Source organism: Necator americanus, chromosome X, assembly GCF_031761385.1.
Source record: "Necator americanus strain Aroian chromosome X, whole genome shotgun sequence".
Classification (NCBI taxonomy): Eukaryota; Metazoa; Nematoda; class Chromadorea; order Rhabditida; family Ancylostomatidae; genus Necator; species Necator americanus.
The window spans coordinates 20,412,515-20,430,875 of record NC_087376.1 but is presented as its reverse complement, the minus strand read 5'-3'; the positions used below and the strand labels follow the sequence as shown (position 1 = coordinate 20,430,875).

The window sequence follows — 18,361 nt, the reverse complement described above, 5'->3', positions numbered from 1 at the left end:
GAACGCCTGATTGCGTTTGGTTGAAGCAGGGCCACCACGTGCAGGTACAATCAGACTTGTATACGCGACCCCAAAGTGCAATTAATCCGTGGAAAAATGGACTTCAAATCACTAAAAATTCTGTAAATGCAAATACAGTGGCGGGTAAAACCATTTCTTTGGGTGCAAAGAAGAGAAAGCTGTTGTCCGCTGTAATGTTATTCCAACTACTGTTACTGAAATGTGCCAACAAAAATTCGAAAATTAGTACGTCATCGCGAAAGTTCCCGGAAACGACCGGCCAAAGAACACTACTGGCATAATTGAATATCATGCTTTTGGGAGAAGATGGTAGAAATCCACATTTAGCCAATCGATGTTCAAGAAGAGTGTGTAAATTTTCGAAGATTTCCGTGTGTCTGTCTCGGAGGACCGTTCAACGTCGTTCACTCGCTGGCGGACTGTTTGGTAGAAGACCCTGAAGGAAACCGTTGGTTCCCATGAAGAAAAGGATGACTCGAGTGGCATCTGCAAAAGCCGCATTTGCATTGAACTGAACAAGATAAGGCACGTGCGCTATTCAATGATTAGTCGAAGTCTATGTTGCTCGGAAGCAATAGACAAGCTTGTGCTCGTTGCCCTTAATATAAAGCTTCCTCGCATCCTTTCAACTTCGTATTTTCTATGCAAATCTCAGGAATTTGTTTAAGAAATGCAGAACGTGATAAAAGAGCAAGATAAGAAGGCGAAAAGCAGGTTTTCTTCCCGAAGTATTCACATTTTTTAAGAGGAATTACATTTAACTTATACATTAAATTACTTCCAATTATATGCACTAGATTTAACCGAATGAAAATGAAAAATCAGAGCACGAAAAGAAAAAGGTTTGTTCACCACTGTACTTTGCGGGAATCTTGATTGCTCATCTTTCAACTTTCTTTCATAAGCATTTTCATGAGCGCAGTCCTTCTATCAGTTGCATCAAAGTGGAACATAGAACTAAAGTGTTTGAAAAATCCCTTCGCTTTTGTGTAGCGCTAGAAATTACCATTCTGCGTGTGTCCTCCAATGAAGTAGAAATTTTGGAGTCATTTGACAAATTGATGTCACAATTCACTTAAATAATTGTATACTGATGCAGCAGGGCAAACATTGTTGAAAAAGCACTAAGAGACATGTCACCACATCTTTCATAGGCAGCGTATTACGAAATTAACGTAGTGTGGGAACCTGAAGAGAACATAGAGTTGTTGTAGATTACGAATAGGTGTATTCTCTCGCTCAATTCTCTCCAATTCGCTCAATCCTATACACCCTGATCCAAGCAATCCCTGAAAAAACACGATGGGAAGGGCGTTTATTCCTACGAGGTATGTTAGAGCGCGCTTAATTCTACGCTATGCTATTCCTACAGCAGCCTATTCATTTATTTTACTCGAATAGGCTGGTGAAAATACCTAACTGTTTGCTCGTGCGCCCGCGCAAGCGTGGGACGTTTTCACGTACCTCGTGGAAATAAGCGCTGTTTCTCACTCCGTTTTTCAAGATAACCGGAGAAATTGAGCGAGACCACGCCCATTTTCGTGATCTACTCCCCAAACTGTTTTCCATCAATATTTTCTACACTCCGTCAATTTCGTGATACCCTACGATTACAGGAAGAGAGCCGAACCGATTCTTCACAAACTTAATTTCAGGACAAATCCAGTGCTCTTCGTGTCGCTCGCTAAAGGTGGAGCCACAGAATGATTTTTGCAATCTACGGACAGAATTGACAAATATTCGTGATAGGCAGTCTCACCCTAGCAAAGACGTCATTATTTTCCAAATCACTTTCACTCGACTCGAAATCCAGTGAAGAGCGGATGGCATGTGCTGTTCCTTGCTGCTCTGAGCAAGTTCTATTTAGCGAGTGCGCTAACTGACCTAAAACAGAATGGCGCAGGTCTGAGTTCTGTCCAGGATTATCCAAATTAATCCTCTACAATAATTAAACAATATTCACAATGTTTAGAAGTCTGGTAAAGAAGAGCGACTTCAGAGACTTTCTCTTCTGCAATCTTAGATGTGCTTTTGTCGTAGTAGTCAAAGCAGTTCCATCGACCACGTTCGTATTTGCTTTCTAGCGGAACTATCTAAATGAAAAGGCATAATATTTCTGTAAATCAAACGTGTAGCGCTGTGTAGAACAACAAACACGAAATCGTGATGAAATGATGGCTTTTGGAAGTTGCGGGCAGTTTATGGATCTCGAGGAGATACGAAGAGGCTTTTGATCCCCTGAAAGTGGACAAAAACAAGTGCGATTTCAATGACATTTAGCATAACGCAATACTACTTACAGCAATTGCACTGGAGCATTATCTCTTCCAATTTCAATTTCTACTGAAAAGCATAACTAGGTTTATTTGATAGGAATCTGAAAGCCTGCCGATTGAGAAAGCTTCTGAAATCTTTCTCAATCGGCAGGCTGGCATTATTGCCTAACGCGGTTCTCGCATCTTCACCAAGGTGTATCGTCCTTGAATACAGCTTTACCCAACTCTTTTCGATCTACAGCATGAGCTCGCACATAATCCATCCACTCTTGTGTGCGACAAAAGGTACTCGCGAATATCGGTTGACCGCTGCTGATGTGCCTTCACCGCCGCGCTCCTCCGTGTAATTACGGCTGCCTCTCCACCAGCTAGGCAGCATCCACGACTGCCTGGGACTTCCTAGACCTCGCCTCCTTGCGATTGCATCGTTGCATGCGAGACCTTTGTATCGCATCGAAGCGGTGGAAACTGCGGATTTGGAAGGAAGAAGAGTGAAAAGCGAATTGACGCAGCAAGTTGTGAAAAATGGACATGGTGAATCGAGCGCATATTATCGGAAAATAAGAAAAAGAAGTAGTTATTCTATCCAATTGAAAGATATGTAATCAATGTTTTTCAACGAGTTCATGTTCGACTTTCCACTGCAACAACAATGTGCCATCAACTATATGACACAGATTTACAGATACAGTAGATACAGTATAATCTCTGTCTTCAACTTCACAAAGCTTAGATGATTAGAGTTAAAGGCCTAAACGTACACCGATTAGTCCTTATTTCCCGCCTTTGAACTGAAAAAAAAACCATTCAGATTAATGTCTTGTCGAATTTCTATACAGATATAATGTTTATATGGAGCGCACGTTAAATACTCGTCACTGCTCCATATTATGCGAGACTTGGCGCCCCATGTGAAGTGCCCCTCGACGCTGAATAACCAGAGTACCTCAGGTCAAAAATGCCCGGCAATTCAGCGTAACCAAACCAAGCGTATTCTACTATACCTCTAGACATTCGATCTATTTTAAGTTTTTCGTTCCAGTATACGCTCCAGACACCTACAAACTGTACTTTTTACACAGTAATAATTTTCGGAATTTTCCCAAATATTGCAAAATGACGCTACTGTTGCTGAAATATTATCTATATGATATTGTTCCTCCAAAATTTCCACCTTACGCTCTTCTGATCAAGCAAATAAGTAACTCGTGACATGATTTCTCTCATGCGATGTCGTCCGATGCCCTCTGACCATAGTCAGTACTAATTTACTGCCAACTCAATGTATTAGAAATTGTCTGTGTTTCGAAAACGCAACGGCGAAAACTAACTCAGATTACGAATAGCAAATGTAAAATTCGGTAGCTGACAGGAGCAAAGAAACACCAAATAGTAAAGGAAGCAGAATTTGCTTAAAAGCTGTTGAAATATTGATGTTGAAATATTTCCACTTCCAAAATATATGAAATATTTTTAAATACTGAATGGAGAACATAATACGAGACTAATATATATATATATATATACAATTTTTCTACCCAAAAATTCAAGCATTTTATGGTTTTTCCCTAAGCGCGTCAGTTCTACAGTTGAAGAACAACCAAACTTGATTTTACATTTATGTTTCTCTCAAATCTCCACGATTTGGAAACATTATTCAAAGTATGAGTTTCCTCCGTTCTCAACTATTAGCAAAGAATGATGTACTAACGTGAAATGACTTGAACATCACTATCGTAGTGATAAAAATAACGTTCTACGTCAGATGGCGTAAACTGTTGGCTACTATGTATTGTATTTTATCAGCCGTTTGTACATGTGTTTCCTCTTTTTGAAGAAAGGATGTTAGCAGCATCAGGAAACATGCTGAGAAATAGAGGCGTACGAAGAGACAGTAGAAAGCCATTCTACTGCCTTGGGGCTCCCGTGCACCGTTCCGACTCCGTGGGACCCCATTTTACAGTTCTCTGACTCCGGCAACCTAGCATCAATAGGAGATTTGGTTATCTAGAGAGCAAATTTACCAAGACTTCACACACTGAAGGAAAAGAGATCTTTTTGGCGAGTCAACTGCGCGCTCACGACCTTAGAACGGTAAAGAAAATGGCTCGCTCGAGGCATGGAAGAAAACAATCATACGATGGAGGCAATGTTTTCGAGGAACGCTAAAGAGGACTCCATAGGTTTTTCCGCGGATGCCACTGAAATCTATTCGAATAAACACTTTTCTGTCCAAGAAATCAAAATTGCAGAAGGTCGCTCTCTCAAGCACCTGTCTTCGACCCACGTTCCTATCTATTTATCTGCTTCAAAACTGCCAGCATTACTTGTAAGATTCACACGAAGACAACATAGGCTACAGAAGTTTGGGAATTATGGGGTCGAGGATCTTCATCCTGCTACTTTTGAAGGCTGAAATGTTCCTTGTTTCCAACGAAAATATTTATATGAATAATTCGAAGTCATTAAAATCATCTTTTCCCCATATTTCTCCTGACTGGTTTTCCAAAACAGTTTAGAAGTTCATGAACCACAACCTACGATATCCAAAAAACGTTTCATGATTATTGAATTACATTATGATCCTTTTCAATTTCTGGTGATGCATGCATATTATCGGCGGTAGGCGGGCAAAGTCTGCAATTTAATCAGAATGCCAGTCGATAACATCATGTGAAGAACAGTTGAGCAGCTCTACCGTCAGCCAGCGGCACGTACCTTGGTCGGCCTTGAGTACGACGATGATGCAAAAATGTTCGCTTCAAGAATGTGTGATGTTGTAACATGTTGAGAGCCTTGTACTGAAGTTGGCCGCAGTCTATTAACTGCGACTTCGCTGTGACAGATGCAAACAGATTTGGATCTTTGGATACACGGCGGAAATCAGACTGGACGGACGAAGAATTGGAAGTTTACGAAGAAATGGATATGCTGCACCTGCGAGTGACACGTAGAAAACATCAACATTTTGTCTGGTCTTCCAAAGTAATCGCAGAAAACCTTCCGCTTCGCATCTTTAATCATGTTATGAGATGATCACCTGATCGTCTTGTACAGGTTGTTCTGAGGGTGCTCTCAGAATCAGACTAGAGAAGGCTCGCTGGTTGTGAAAGAAAGTTCTGGACGGATTCAGTGAAAGAAGATCTGAAGACAGTTGGTTTTGACAGGTTGCTCAGTCGAGAAGTAACTTCTGGCAGATTGCGAAGTAACGACAGATGGTAACATTCTATGCGACCTCTCGGCTGAAGATCAATCAGGATGGAATTGGATATGTAAGTGATGTGATATATAGATATGCCGTTTAAGTCAGGTGTAGAATATAATTCCAAAATAATCTGAAAAATTCCTCTGTTTTATTGTCATCTGACCCTTATTCTGAGTTACTTTACATGTGGGTTTGAATGCTTATATGCTACAGTTGAATGCCTCCAACATAACACCTTCACTTTTGCGAGTGTCATGATAAGGTGCGGCGCTATTCAGTCCAAAATGACTCTGTTATTTGTCGTTTTGAAGGAAAACTGAGTTTCATGCAAGAAGGATTACTCTTCTTAAAAACGGGACTTTGCGCTTTTTTGGTTTTGCGATTCCAATTTTCTTGCTTTACTGTCTCAATTCTCATTAATCTAGTGTTTTCTAACTTAAGTGCGGACCTGACGTGCTCAGTCACACTTGGCAGTTATCTAGCGAGAGAATCAAGAATAGGAAACTTGTCGTCCATGAGACCACCGAAAAATCATGTTGTCGGGGATTTTGGTATTGACGAGGGGACAATTCTGAATATCTAGATCTCTCCTACTTCGCACAATTTAGTTTACACGTCTCAATTTGTGTGAGTTCGGATGAGTCCGTCATACACAACAAATAGCCCTTTAACATAGAATTTTATTTCCACGGACTACTTATTTATTAGCGTGGATTTGTGGCAATTTGATGGCAGCAGAACCTACTTTCGGAGCACACACACTTCCTTCGTTAAATTACTTCAAAGCTTCCATTCAATTTTAAGCTGCATTAGATTTTAGCGCTATGTACTAACATTTAATGCGTGTAATCCTGTTCGCACATTGCATAGTGTCAATCTCTAGATTTTCCAACAGTTACAACATTGAAAGTTTTCTTTTCGAAGTACAAATTCTTTACAGAATTGACCATAACAAAAAATTATCAAATCTCGTAACAAGCCTGAGATCATCCACTTCTTTTAAGGTTTTTGTGTTACATTTCATTCCTTCATTCATAGTTATTATCATTATGTTTGCAGTAATGCAACAAAATTAGCGTAATATAGGTTTCTTTCAGGAGAAAGATTTACCAGATTCATCATTTACGTGCCCGGAACCTGTTTACATACGATTTCCAATTGAACACATTGTGTACAGAAACGCATGTGGTCAGTTATCGCTGTACCATGCCAGGAATACTTTAAACTCAATGAAGTCTCCGAATTTGTGAGAACAATAAAACTTTCCATTTTTAAGACTGCGCAGTACTATAAGCTATAGCTTCCGCATAAGCCACACTAACGAACTGCCATAAATAAAGTGGTATTTAGAATACCGTTACTTTCCTCTGGAGTGATACTTTCTACTTCGGAGTAGGTGTGGTCCTTAGCGAACTCGTCAATGATATTGAACTTTCCTTCCGAGGAATCGTACATTTTTGAAACTAATTTCAAATGCAGCTGAAATGAATAAAAATCTACCCGCCACCCCAACAATAAGGCGAATAATTGTAAAGATGTGGAACGAATGAAGAGTCGTAGAAAGAGACTGAGTTCTAGTCGACAAGATTAGAATGTTAGGATGAGCTACAGAACATTGTCAATAAAATGAGAACATCGTGGAGTGCAGACGTTCGTGTGTACGTGGATGAACCGCCCCTCCACAAAGATCATTGCAGTGTAATCAGAGAACAGTCGTGTGGATTATAGTTTCTTTAAGTTTGGGCAGTCTGCTTCTGCACGTTTGTTAGTTTTCAGCACAACATGTAACTATTTATTTATTGTTGCTTAGCAGCGGTATGGAATCGTGAGAAACCACCTTGCACCTCAAAACCTCCCCAATTTCAAGTAGTTTCAACATAAATAGGAATTTCACGAAAATGACTACTAGACACTACATCCATATTGGAAAAAAGTGCGCATCATCACCTGTTGCAAACCTGTTCTGATGTATGTGCGGGAAAGAGTAGGAGCTATGAAATTTTGCAAAGGTTATATATAGTCCCCATTCTTGTCTGTGACCATCTGCCATCGATCCGTAGGTCGCTGGACACTAGCATACACTGTATAGGCCCGGCCCCAGCCCTGTATAGGGACACTGTATACTGTATAGGCCACATTGCATCACACCTTCGATTCAACTCTTGAGCTTACTTCCAAATCCAAACCACTTAATGTTCTACTAAAGCAATCTTATCTTCTTATCGAGTAGTTTTTCAAACTCTCTTTGGACCACCTTGGAAAAATAGTCTGAAAAATTGTCAAGACCAATAGAAATACTCGTGCTGCATTGGTTCTGCAATGTTGCCTATTTCTACGTTTCTACAACAGTATCAAATCATTTTCTAAAATCATTTCTCACTGCGGAGAAAAACACACAAAGAAAGAGCGTTCGATAAAGATAAGAGGTCAGGCAGAGTGCTGTGATTCAAACGAGTGGTCATGACGAATTGAGTAAACAGTCGATGACACACAGTGCAAAGCCATTTTTTAAACGCGAGTAGTGAGCAAAACTGGCTAGCAAATCCATCTTTTTACGATTGTCCATTGTAATTTGTAGTTTACAGCTGAAAGGGGGACGAAAAATGCATGTTTTGTAAACAGAAAATGTAGAAAACCGACTTAGAATAGAACACTGGTAGTTCTTGTTTAGTCTTGTTGTTCTTTAGGTGGTGAACTCAACACGATTTTTTTTACGAGATTGCTCAGAATTACTAGGTAGCATGTAGAGGTTCTCTTGCCTAATCTTTTCTGAATCCAATTGAGCATATTATGGGGAGAAAAAAAACATTTCCATGAAATAAAAAGGGGTTTCGGGTTTTCTTCCCAGAATAGACAGCAACGTGAATCAACAATAGCTGGTGAAATGAGAGAAAGCGAACAGGTTTCACATCCTTGCCCTTTAAAGTGATATAGATTGTGAAGTTCTAGAGAGACTTCTGGTTCTATCAATCTTAATGAGGTCAAAGGGAACAACTTTGAAAGACGTCCACAGGGTACTCTATTTATTAAAGATTTTTTTTTTCAGGAACTTAGGTAGGATGTAAAAAATCCTCTTAGTAATGACAAAGTCCTCAATTACGTTGTGAACATTCAGCGTTAGTATTAATTTTGAATCTCAAATGAGTAGTATTACAACGGTTCCGGACTTCTTTACTTTTCACCAACCTATATCAGTCAAGTGGCTAAAAAGTTGGAGGAACGGTAAAGAGGGTATTGCGAATGCCTCCGAGACTTAACATGTCCAGTGGACATGTCGGCGGATACGCGAACATACTTCGACGAGGTCACGCTCTAGTCGTTCATGATGACGTAAAAAAATGTTCTAGATGTTCTTCTGGCCAGAGAGACGCAGAGAACTGTGCAGTTACAAGGAAGTACGCAAAGAAGAGTGGTGTGAGCTGTCGAAGAAGTCGAAGAATAGTAGTGTTAGATAGAAGTATATGGGATTTTGTATGGTGTTCTAATAAAGAAAGGAATTGAGTTTTTCTTTATATCACCTTCCGAAAGTCTAGAAATCTTGTCAAATTTGAACTCCTTTTCTTCCTGTAAGTTCCAAGAAGTCAGAGACACAGAAGGTCCCTCTGTCCGAAAATAAATTAGGCTACAAAAAAGCTTGGTAGTTACAGGATAACGATAATTCTCATTACCGTTACTTTTGAAAACTGGAATGTTTCGTTTTAACGAAAATTTTTATGTGCGTAATTTGAAGTTATTAGTTATCCTTATCTCATATTTCACGTCAGGATTTGACTTGCTTCTGGTATGATTACAAGTTCACCTCACATCGCAAAATTGCACTGGAAGTGTCTTATTCTCCAAAACAATTAAGTAGATGGTGAATTATATCCTACCCGGTGATGCAGCGTATGATTAATGGTAGGTAAGCAAAGTCAGCTATTCAGGTGCCAACGAAAGTGAATCTCTTTAGGATACGCGCCACTGCTAATTGCTTTGACGAGGCATGACCAGGGTATGCTGGAAATTCCGCCGGGACTCTCTTTACACGCACCCAAAAAGTTGCAAGTTGTATCTCAGCTCGGTCATTAAGAACGCAGAGGGATGGCGATTAGATCTCACCCTTCCGACGTATACTAAAAATGTTGGTGAGTTCAAAGCGGTGATTAGCACATGTCTTACAGTTTTTTTCTCTGCGGTATGTTTGCGATAAGCGCAAAAGGCCACACCTGTTCATGAGAATACATGGATATTCGTTCCCCACTGACTGGGCATCTTTCCTATCTATTTCTTTTTTCATTAGAGTTAGAATTTTCGCTGGAAAGTTCCGCACGTGACGAAGTTGGAGAGATTTTTTGAGTGATATCCAGCTGAGCTCTCGCTTATTTGGTTCATTCAATGCATACATCATTAAAGGCATCACCCCACGAATCTGAGGTGGTACGGGTTTTCGGAAAAGTATTCGTATACGGCATAGTAGATTATGGAAATGGCGGTGATTCCGTCCATTTCTTCCTAATTGCCGTAAAAAACGGCCAGGAAGATGCGACGCCTGCACAAGGCTGCGCGCTCCAATCGAACTCGTTGTGGAAAATAGCGCGCCGAAACGCTCGAAGCCGTATCTTCCGGGCCGTTTTTTACGCCAATTAGAAAAAAAAATGGACGGAATCACCCTTCTCTCCACATTCTACGATCCCGTATACGAATACTCCACCTGAAGTCCGTACCACCTCAGATTCGTGGGGTGATGCCTTTAATTCTCTCACTCCTTTGGGGCGTTTTGCATCTCTTGTGGTCCTATGAGTCCCAAGGGCCTCTGAGTCCATCATTAGCCGTTTCTCATTGCAGAGCAACCAGTTCAGCTATACTTGACTATTTCACGGAATATTGTTCCTAAGTCGAATTACGAAGGCCGTCATGGTGTTGTTTTTTTTCTGGTACTACCCGACTAAACTTTTGAAGACAACCTTTCAGAACCGAGCAAATGGAAAGTAACTTCGCAGACGGCGGCAGTGCATTTCCCCCTCTGTTTGGATCTTCTTCTACGTTGTTCTCTATGTTCGCTGAACATGTTGGTTTCTGAGGCACATACACGATGAGATGCCCATTATTTATTCCGCGCAAACTTCTTCTCCACTGTATTGTCTATCTTCTCTTTTCCGTACATAATGTGGCTCCATGAGCATCGTCTTAGTTCCACTAGTCCTTTTCAAAAACAAATATTGTCAGCAAAACGAAAAAATGGAACGGATCTCCCATCAATAAGTACTTCATCATCTGTGTTATGTTTATGCAATTAAAACTGTGCCAGAATCTAACTAATTCTCTAATGTTCTGAACGTGCTTGCGAGAGTGATTTGCGGTGTAACATCGAAAGTGAATTCGAATAAAAGTTACAACACTAAGTAGGCTTTTTGAGACGCTGAATTAGGTTATACACGAATTAACAGCCCTCAGCAAAATCTTGCGCTATTGAATATTGCGGGAGTGGATCTGTCTTTTTGTTACGCACTGTGCGCAAAATAACCGCTATCTTCGCAATAAACAAACACAAGAATCCTTGTAGGTAGGGTTTCTCAAGCACGAAGAACATGGAAGGATGTCCAATATATCTACAAAATACAAGATCCCAGAAACAATCCGTTAGTTGGGATGGGATAAAGAAAAATATAAAATGAAATCGACTATGGTATACTATAGCGGGCTTATTTTGTCGCTAAAGCACCGAAGCACCGAAAGAATTCCAAGCGGTTTCGTTACAAAGTGATTGAGACATTGACATTGTTTTATGGCCGTCACAACTGTACGCACCTAATGTACATCTTCGTATGTCTACTCGTGCGTAGTTACCTTTACTACAGTTTCCGGATCCTCTCTTCAGATACTGGATACATGTCTGCAGACAGTTGTTTAGGTAGTAGTAAGCAGTTTACTTGATCCTACGTAACTCACTCATCTACATCAGGAGATGATAGCGTCCATGTGATTTCTGTTTTAACTGCTGAGTAGAAGGACGAAAACCTTGGCTAACACTTTGAAATATGCTTTCGAATTGCTGTAATCTCAGAAGAATATAAATGTGAAATCAAATTCGAATATGCTCTGGATCTAGAGGGTTCAGACACTTTTAAAATTACTACAAGAAAACATAGATGAACGCATCCATCAATGCGTTTGTTTCTAAAAATAAAAGTAAAAAAAGAACAATTTCAGATCTCTGGCAGAAATTTGCGGAAAGTATTCCTGCTTCAAATTTGTACTGATAACTGAAAGGAAGCGAAGCGAGCACCAGAAGTGCATGTGCCTCAAGCACCTACGTGTTTAACGAACATAGAGAACAACGTAGAAGAAGATCCTAACAGAGAAAAGAATGCAGCACTAACTTTCCCGTCAAGTAACGTACAACACATTCGAAAGAGCGTCTCTTTGTGAGAAGAACTGGGTATTTGAGGTACTGAAAAAATTCATAGAGGCTGCAAAAATTTCTGTTTTGTGAAAACAGACGAAAATTTTCTCCAATTTGGTCACTCGAAAACCATGACCAACTGTCATCCAATGCTGGCGCCTAATTAATTTCTCGAAAAAAAAGAGAGTTCTAAGCAAGTACTGAATCGCGAGACTTAAGCGTTAATTCTAAGCCGTTGACAGCTGCTCAAAAATTGGACCAAATAACGAAATAGAGTAATGTTGTAAGTTTGACACTGGAAAAACCAGACATTTTCAAAGCATAAACATTTTGTCCAATTTTAAGAAATAAACCTGAACACCCCTTTCTTCCATGCAAATGTATCCGCGAGATATGCCAATGGCAGGATTGCGGAGGTGTGAAAGTAATTAACGGGGCTTGAGGAAACTTTGCCCGTTTTCAGGCCACACATTTGTCAAAAGTAAATCCTCGAAGTATATTTGAAATCAGCAGCTCATTTACTTTCGAATAGTACTTTCAAAATTTAATTTTGACCATTCCCAAGAATTCCGACGGTTTGCGACGGATTAATCCGTCGGCGACGGATTTTTGGACACAAGTTAGTAGCGGTGTTGTACGGACCACCTGACGAAACAAGATTTTCGTCCTCATCCGTCCGACTCGACAGTTCTTTCAGCATTTTATTACCCAGCAGAGACCGTCTGCAAAGTTACTTGCCATGTGCTCGGCTCCGAAAGGCTGTCCTCTAAAGTCTAGTCGAGGAGTACCAGAAAAAAACAACACTCTTACTGCCTTCGTAGTTCGACTTGGGAACAATATTCCGTGAAATAGTCAAGTATTGCTAAACTGGTCGCACTGCGATAAGAAGCAGCTAGTGATGGACTCAGAGGCCCTTGGGCCCTTGGGACCTAGAGGACTTCAAGAGATGCAAAACACCTCAAAGGAGACCACTAAAGAATGTTAATGATGTATGCATTGAATGAACCAAATAAATGAGAGCTCAGCTGGATATCACTCAAAAAAATCACTCCAACTTCATCACGTGCAGAACTTTCCAGCGAAAATTCTAACTATAATGAAGAAGTAGATAGGAAAGATACCGGCTCAGTGGGGAACGACTATCTAAGTATTTTCATGAGCAGGTGTGGTATTTTGCGCTTATCGCGAACATACCGCAGAGAAGAAAGTTGTGAGACATATATTAGCAGAATCTAGATTCTATTCTACTCTGTTACTAATGACTGTGAAAGTGTGGAACGACCCGAGATCGAGTCGATAAAATGTTACGATGAGCTACAGAACACTGTTAATAGCATGAGAACGTGGTGCAGTGCAGACGCCAGTGTGTTCGTCAACGACCCGCCCCTTCGCAAAGACCGTTACAGACCAACCTGAAGACGGTCATGTGGATAACGCAAGTTCCTTCAAGTTATGGGTACTCTACTTTTGCAAATTAAAAAAAAAATATATAGAAGGTTCATACAAGAACACCAAAAACAACGTTTCGGATTTTCTTTAACAACTTATGAACTTTTTCCGTTATTTTGATTGCTAAATGTTGTGTATGCACGTATTGCTTTTTTTACATTAGGAGTCATTCTTAACTTTAACGTTACCAGTTGCCAGGGGTCGGCAAAATAGCGCTAGTATTGAAATATTCTCACCCTTGTTCATTCATATAGTGAATGGTGATGAGGCTGGATTCGCAAGTTGCTTCAGAACACAATAACGTTCTCCAATATCAGAAAACACACTTGGAGGTTGAAAAACTGAAAAAAAAACGTCCCCACAATTTGCTGTTTTCCTGCTTCACCGCATCAGAAGCAACCCAGAGATGATTCGAGTAGTAACTTCTTTGCACAGAATACTTTAGCTCTTTATTTGCTGGATTCCGTACCATACTCAGGAGTGATCTCGATAGAAATCTGTAGCTATCTTCTTTCCATTGAAAGAGGAAGATGAAGAGTTAACGACTCAAAACGACACGCACAACATTGATAATATTTCTCTTATATAAAGAAAGATGGCGCTCAAATCGAAGTAGGTTTAGGCGTGTAGAGCCATCATGGCCTGTCTATCTTTCGTCATGCGCTGCTGTCCACATGTAGTACAGACAGCGGATGCAAAAGGCACATGACATTAAAGGACTCCAAAACCAATTTTGTGCTGTGTTTAGTAGCCGTCGTGGGACTAGCAATTTTCTTAAGAATTTCAAAAAAAAATGTTATGTGAATGCAGTGATGGATGCCATAACTAATGACAAAATAACGGGTGCCATGGGACCGTTGCGGGAGATATCCAATACCGATCCGAAATATCCTGGTATTCGTCATTATTGTGAATCTTGCGATTTCGTGGAACTCAAACATAGACGAGAGGACAGAACGTTCCCACGATAAATGTGGGATGATCTCTTCTCTTTGTAGCAAAAGTGTGGACAGGTTAAAGCGGTCTGTCTGGTTAAAGCTGGAAAACATCACCTGGCCGACGACGAAAGTTCTGGGCTGAGGTTGTGAAATAGAAACTAAGAAGACTCGACACTGATACACATCCACATCCACACATACACTTAAACACCTATAGAAGCATACATATATACACGCTGACACACATACGCACTGAAACACATATGCACCACAAAGACACACTTGCATAGTATACACACGTGCGGGTATACGTATATACACAGATATACGCACGTCAAAACATATAGTACATACACACATCCGGGTGAAAATGTCTAGTGGCAATTGCTTGTCTGGCTAAAAACGCGATCAAAACCAGTGTCAACGTTGGAAATAATTGGCAAAACAATGTGAAGCCCTTGATACCATCTCTCCCGGCGAAACAAAAACCCAGAAGGTAAGGCGTACGAGGATCACAAGACGTCTGAGCACACATTTGTAGTGGTAGAATTTTTGGGAAGGATGTAAGCAAAAAAAAAAAAATTAAATATGGATCACTTTTTTTCAAACGTGTTTGTCACAGGACAAAACTGCTTCATCTGTAAACCATACTATCTGTCTCCTTCAGAAATATTTCCACTCATAAAAAATTCTGTATTTTTTTAGAAGGTGAATTCTACAATCTGAAAACCAACCCAATTATTGTTTGCATAGCAGTACTTTTTGAGACTTTCTGATAACCACAACAGTTCACAGACAATAAGTGTAGTAGTGCGCTGAGCTCACTTGTCATCTTCTTTTTTAAACTTTGTTAGCATTCTTAACAAGATCACTACCACTCTAGTAAGATGAGTGTCTTGCATCAGATCATGTTAACTGTTAGGTACTATTAAGGCATTTGTGCAAATGTCTGTAGCGCTCCTGAAAGCAGGGTACAGCAAACACCATAGAAATAACACACATGGCAGTAAACGTGTGGAGATCTACGTTAAGATGCGGTACTGATGATTCTCTTGCTACTGCAATAGAGGCAGTTTTTGACGACAGAGTTTTCGTCCACTTTCTTTGACTTGACATCGTGTCTTTGGTGCAATCTAACTTCAATCTTTGACGCCAGCGCACCACACGATCTGTCACGCCCCAATTGTATGCAACGTGGTGGGGGAGCACTTATTTGAAGACGCAGTACTCCTGTCTCATCTCTCTAACTCTCAGCTCCGGCGCATCAATTATACGTCATGGAACACGTGGTGAAACGCAACGCATGCAAACCCTCTCACTTCATTTTGGTGCTTTCTGGGATTGACGTCGCAAGGCGTCGTAGGATCTGAGATTCCATCCAATCTTACTACTTCCCGGAGTAGGCGCACAATCTGACGCTTCTAAAACCGTCACACTCTATCTTTCGTGACGAACCGCTGCTCGAGAGTTAGGAAGGGGAACAATGGAGTAGGACTAGCCTCACAGTGACCAACTGTGTGCCCACTCCAATGAGCAGTGGAATGGCGCGGAATGGGTCCCACTGCCCGAATAAAAGCTCGAGTTCAGAAAGCAGAAAAATGTAGTGTGACGAGTCCTTGCGCATCCACACTTGCGTGTCAAGTGAGTAGCACTGGTTTGTTTCCTACTGATGCAACTTTTTTATTTTTATGGAATGTTTATTGATAGTATTTAATATAACTTATGGAATATAACGCAAACAAACAAACAAACACACTAAACGCGTTGTTATATAGCATGATAACTGAACGATGAGAACGAAAATAGGGAAGCAAAGAACGAAAGATTGAGACAAATTAACAGATTGGAAGATGACATTCAGAAACACTCTAAATTTGGAGAGCAAAAGCATGAGTACGCCACTCAAACGAGGTTGACAAATCACCTGAACTTTAATAACGATTTCTGCGGAACTGATTCAGAATTTTTTCGACCCTTTTCTGAAGTTGTTGGCTCAGTTTCGAAAGTAGCAACTTTTGTCTTTTTAAATTATTCTTTCTCACACACGCCTAGTATTAGGGCTGGTCATGAACACAAACTTAATAGAGTAACTCCTTTCATTTGATCAAATCAAATATTATTTGAACATTCGTTTCAGTATTTAAAAAAATAAAGTCGCTGGCGCATCAATCCACTTCCGATGCACCAACGCGTTTTACTGCAGTTCATAATCGTTAATTTTCTGGAGCCGTGTTGGCCTATACAATGACTTGCGGAGGCCAGACAAGGACCAAGTCAATATTGCCCATGTTTGACTATCTTTGAATCTCGGCATGTTGAAACGTAGTTTTTAATTGATTTTCTTGAGCTGTAGCCAAGATCGGTACTGAAACTTCTTTATTAAACAACAGCTAACGTTTCGGCGTTATCGCCTTCGTCAGAGCCTGGAAAAATCAAAGCCATTGGTGATTTATTCTCTCAAGCACCTCATCACCCTACAAAAAGCATCCAAAAGATACACGACTCCTGATACCATGCAATCACCCTCTCTGCCATACGGGCAAACCACGCAGCTGAGAGTTGTGCAGAGTCAATCATACGCGCGACTGCGTATCAGCTGACCCTTGAGGTTCGCTGAAGGTATTTCCACAACCCTCACGTCATTCTCTAGACCCGCTTCTCGTAGACAGCTCCGTACCGCTCTACCCATATCATCAGATATACAAGGTAAACAGAAAGGGATCTTTTCTGGGCCATCCACTACGTTGGATCTTCGAGAGGGATGTCGTGCTTGTCGGGTAGCGCTATCTCCAGTTGGGTACCCATTGGATGTTGCCACTTTATGGGCTAGATTTACAGACCATGTTTTTTCTTGGCTACTCGATGAGACTCTTGCCGCCGTACCTTGTTCATGTTACCTATAACAGATTTTTTCATTTTGATGGGGTGCGCTAAAAGATAGTGGATTAAGATGTTTTTGCTACTGGGTTTCCGGTACCACCTAGTCTTCCATATCCCAAGTAAATGTGCACATTCAAGAAAGCCAACCAGTTGTCTATCGGTCTCTCCCTTGTGAACTTAATGTGCGGACACTGCTGCTTGAGAAGATTGAAGCACGTGTCTAGTTCTGCTTGTGTTGAGCAGACGACGCAACAGTCATTTATGCAACGATAATACAGCAGTGGTTCGCGGTTTATTATAGGCTCTTCGATCTTGGCCATGAAAACAATGGCGAGAGTGGGTGTCAGCCTTTGTCTCATAGCTAGGCCTCTAAGTTGTCGGTAGTACTGTCCTGATCATCGGAAAACAAAGCAATTAAGGCATTTATTTATCAGTGTCATGATCTGCCTAGTGCTCAATCCATATATTTTTAATGAAGCCTGGCGCTGCGTGAGCAGTTCGTGAACAGCCTGCATCGCTACATCGTTTGAAACGTTCGTATAGAGTGAGGTAGCATCAAAGGTCTCTATTACACATTCATGCTCAAGCGATGTACTGCGAAGATGTTTTAGGAAGTTGTTAGAACTACTGAGGTGAACAGCGACATATTTGAGCACCTGATTTAGGATTATGTTGAGCAGCCGGGAAATTCTATCTGTGGGGCTCCCGATACCATTTTAAAGTCACGTGGATCGTTCGAAGCGAGAACATCACGTGGATCGTTCGAAGCGAGAACATTTTCAGAGGGCTTCTAAGTTTTGATTAGCGTGTATAGGACTGGAAATGCGGGTAAGTCGTTCTTGAGACGCGTAATAAGGTTTTTTGGTAGCCCTGCTGCTCCAGCTATTTCTACCCAAATCCTGTTTAGGGGGCGATATTGCTTCCTAAACTCATTGGCGGAGGATGGCACATATAGACAGTCATTCTCAAGATGCTGTCTCGTTATCGCCTTTTCTAGTTCACGTGATAAAACAACAGATTCACATCCCTTGTTACTAACGGAGACCTTGATCTCTCCAGCTGTAATAAGATTGCGAATCTCACGTAGGCCTCGGCGTTGCGCGACAGAGATTGAAATTTACGTATCTTTTCGAGAAACGCTCCAAAACGGAGTATACCGATGTTGCGAACACTCGAAAAGGTGTCTACCGTTGTCTACCGTGGGATTGCG

At 40.9% G+C, this 18,361-nt stretch overlaps 2 protein-coding genes across 2 annotated transcripts; both read right to left on the bottom strand.

Annotated features, from left to right (window-relative positions):
• Positions 1 to 415: 415 nt before the first annotated feature.
• RB195_024405 (uncharacterized protein) lies at positions 416 to 6,957 on the bottom strand (the record flags this gene model as incomplete). Its single annotated transcript, XM_064212168.1, has 5 exons — positions 416 to 532; positions 1,781 to 1,905; positions 1,985 to 2,114; positions 2,177 to 2,259; positions 6,858 to 6,957. 5 exons carry the CDS (start codon positions 6,955 to 6,957, stop codon positions 416 to 418), a joined length of 555 nt encoding a protein of 184 aa, XP_064068049.1.
• Positions 6,958 to 17,216: 10,259 nt separating this feature from the next.
• Positions 17,217 to 17,510, bottom strand: RB195_024404 (uncharacterized protein; the record flags this gene model as incomplete). The annotated part of the gene is made up of 1 exon (XM_064212167.1): positions 17,217 to 17,510. One exon carries the CDS (start codon positions 17,508 to 17,510, stop codon positions 17,217 to 17,219), a length of 294 nt encoding a protein of 97 aa, XP_064068048.1.
• Between the last annotated feature and the right edge of the window lie 851 nt (positions 17,511 to 18,361).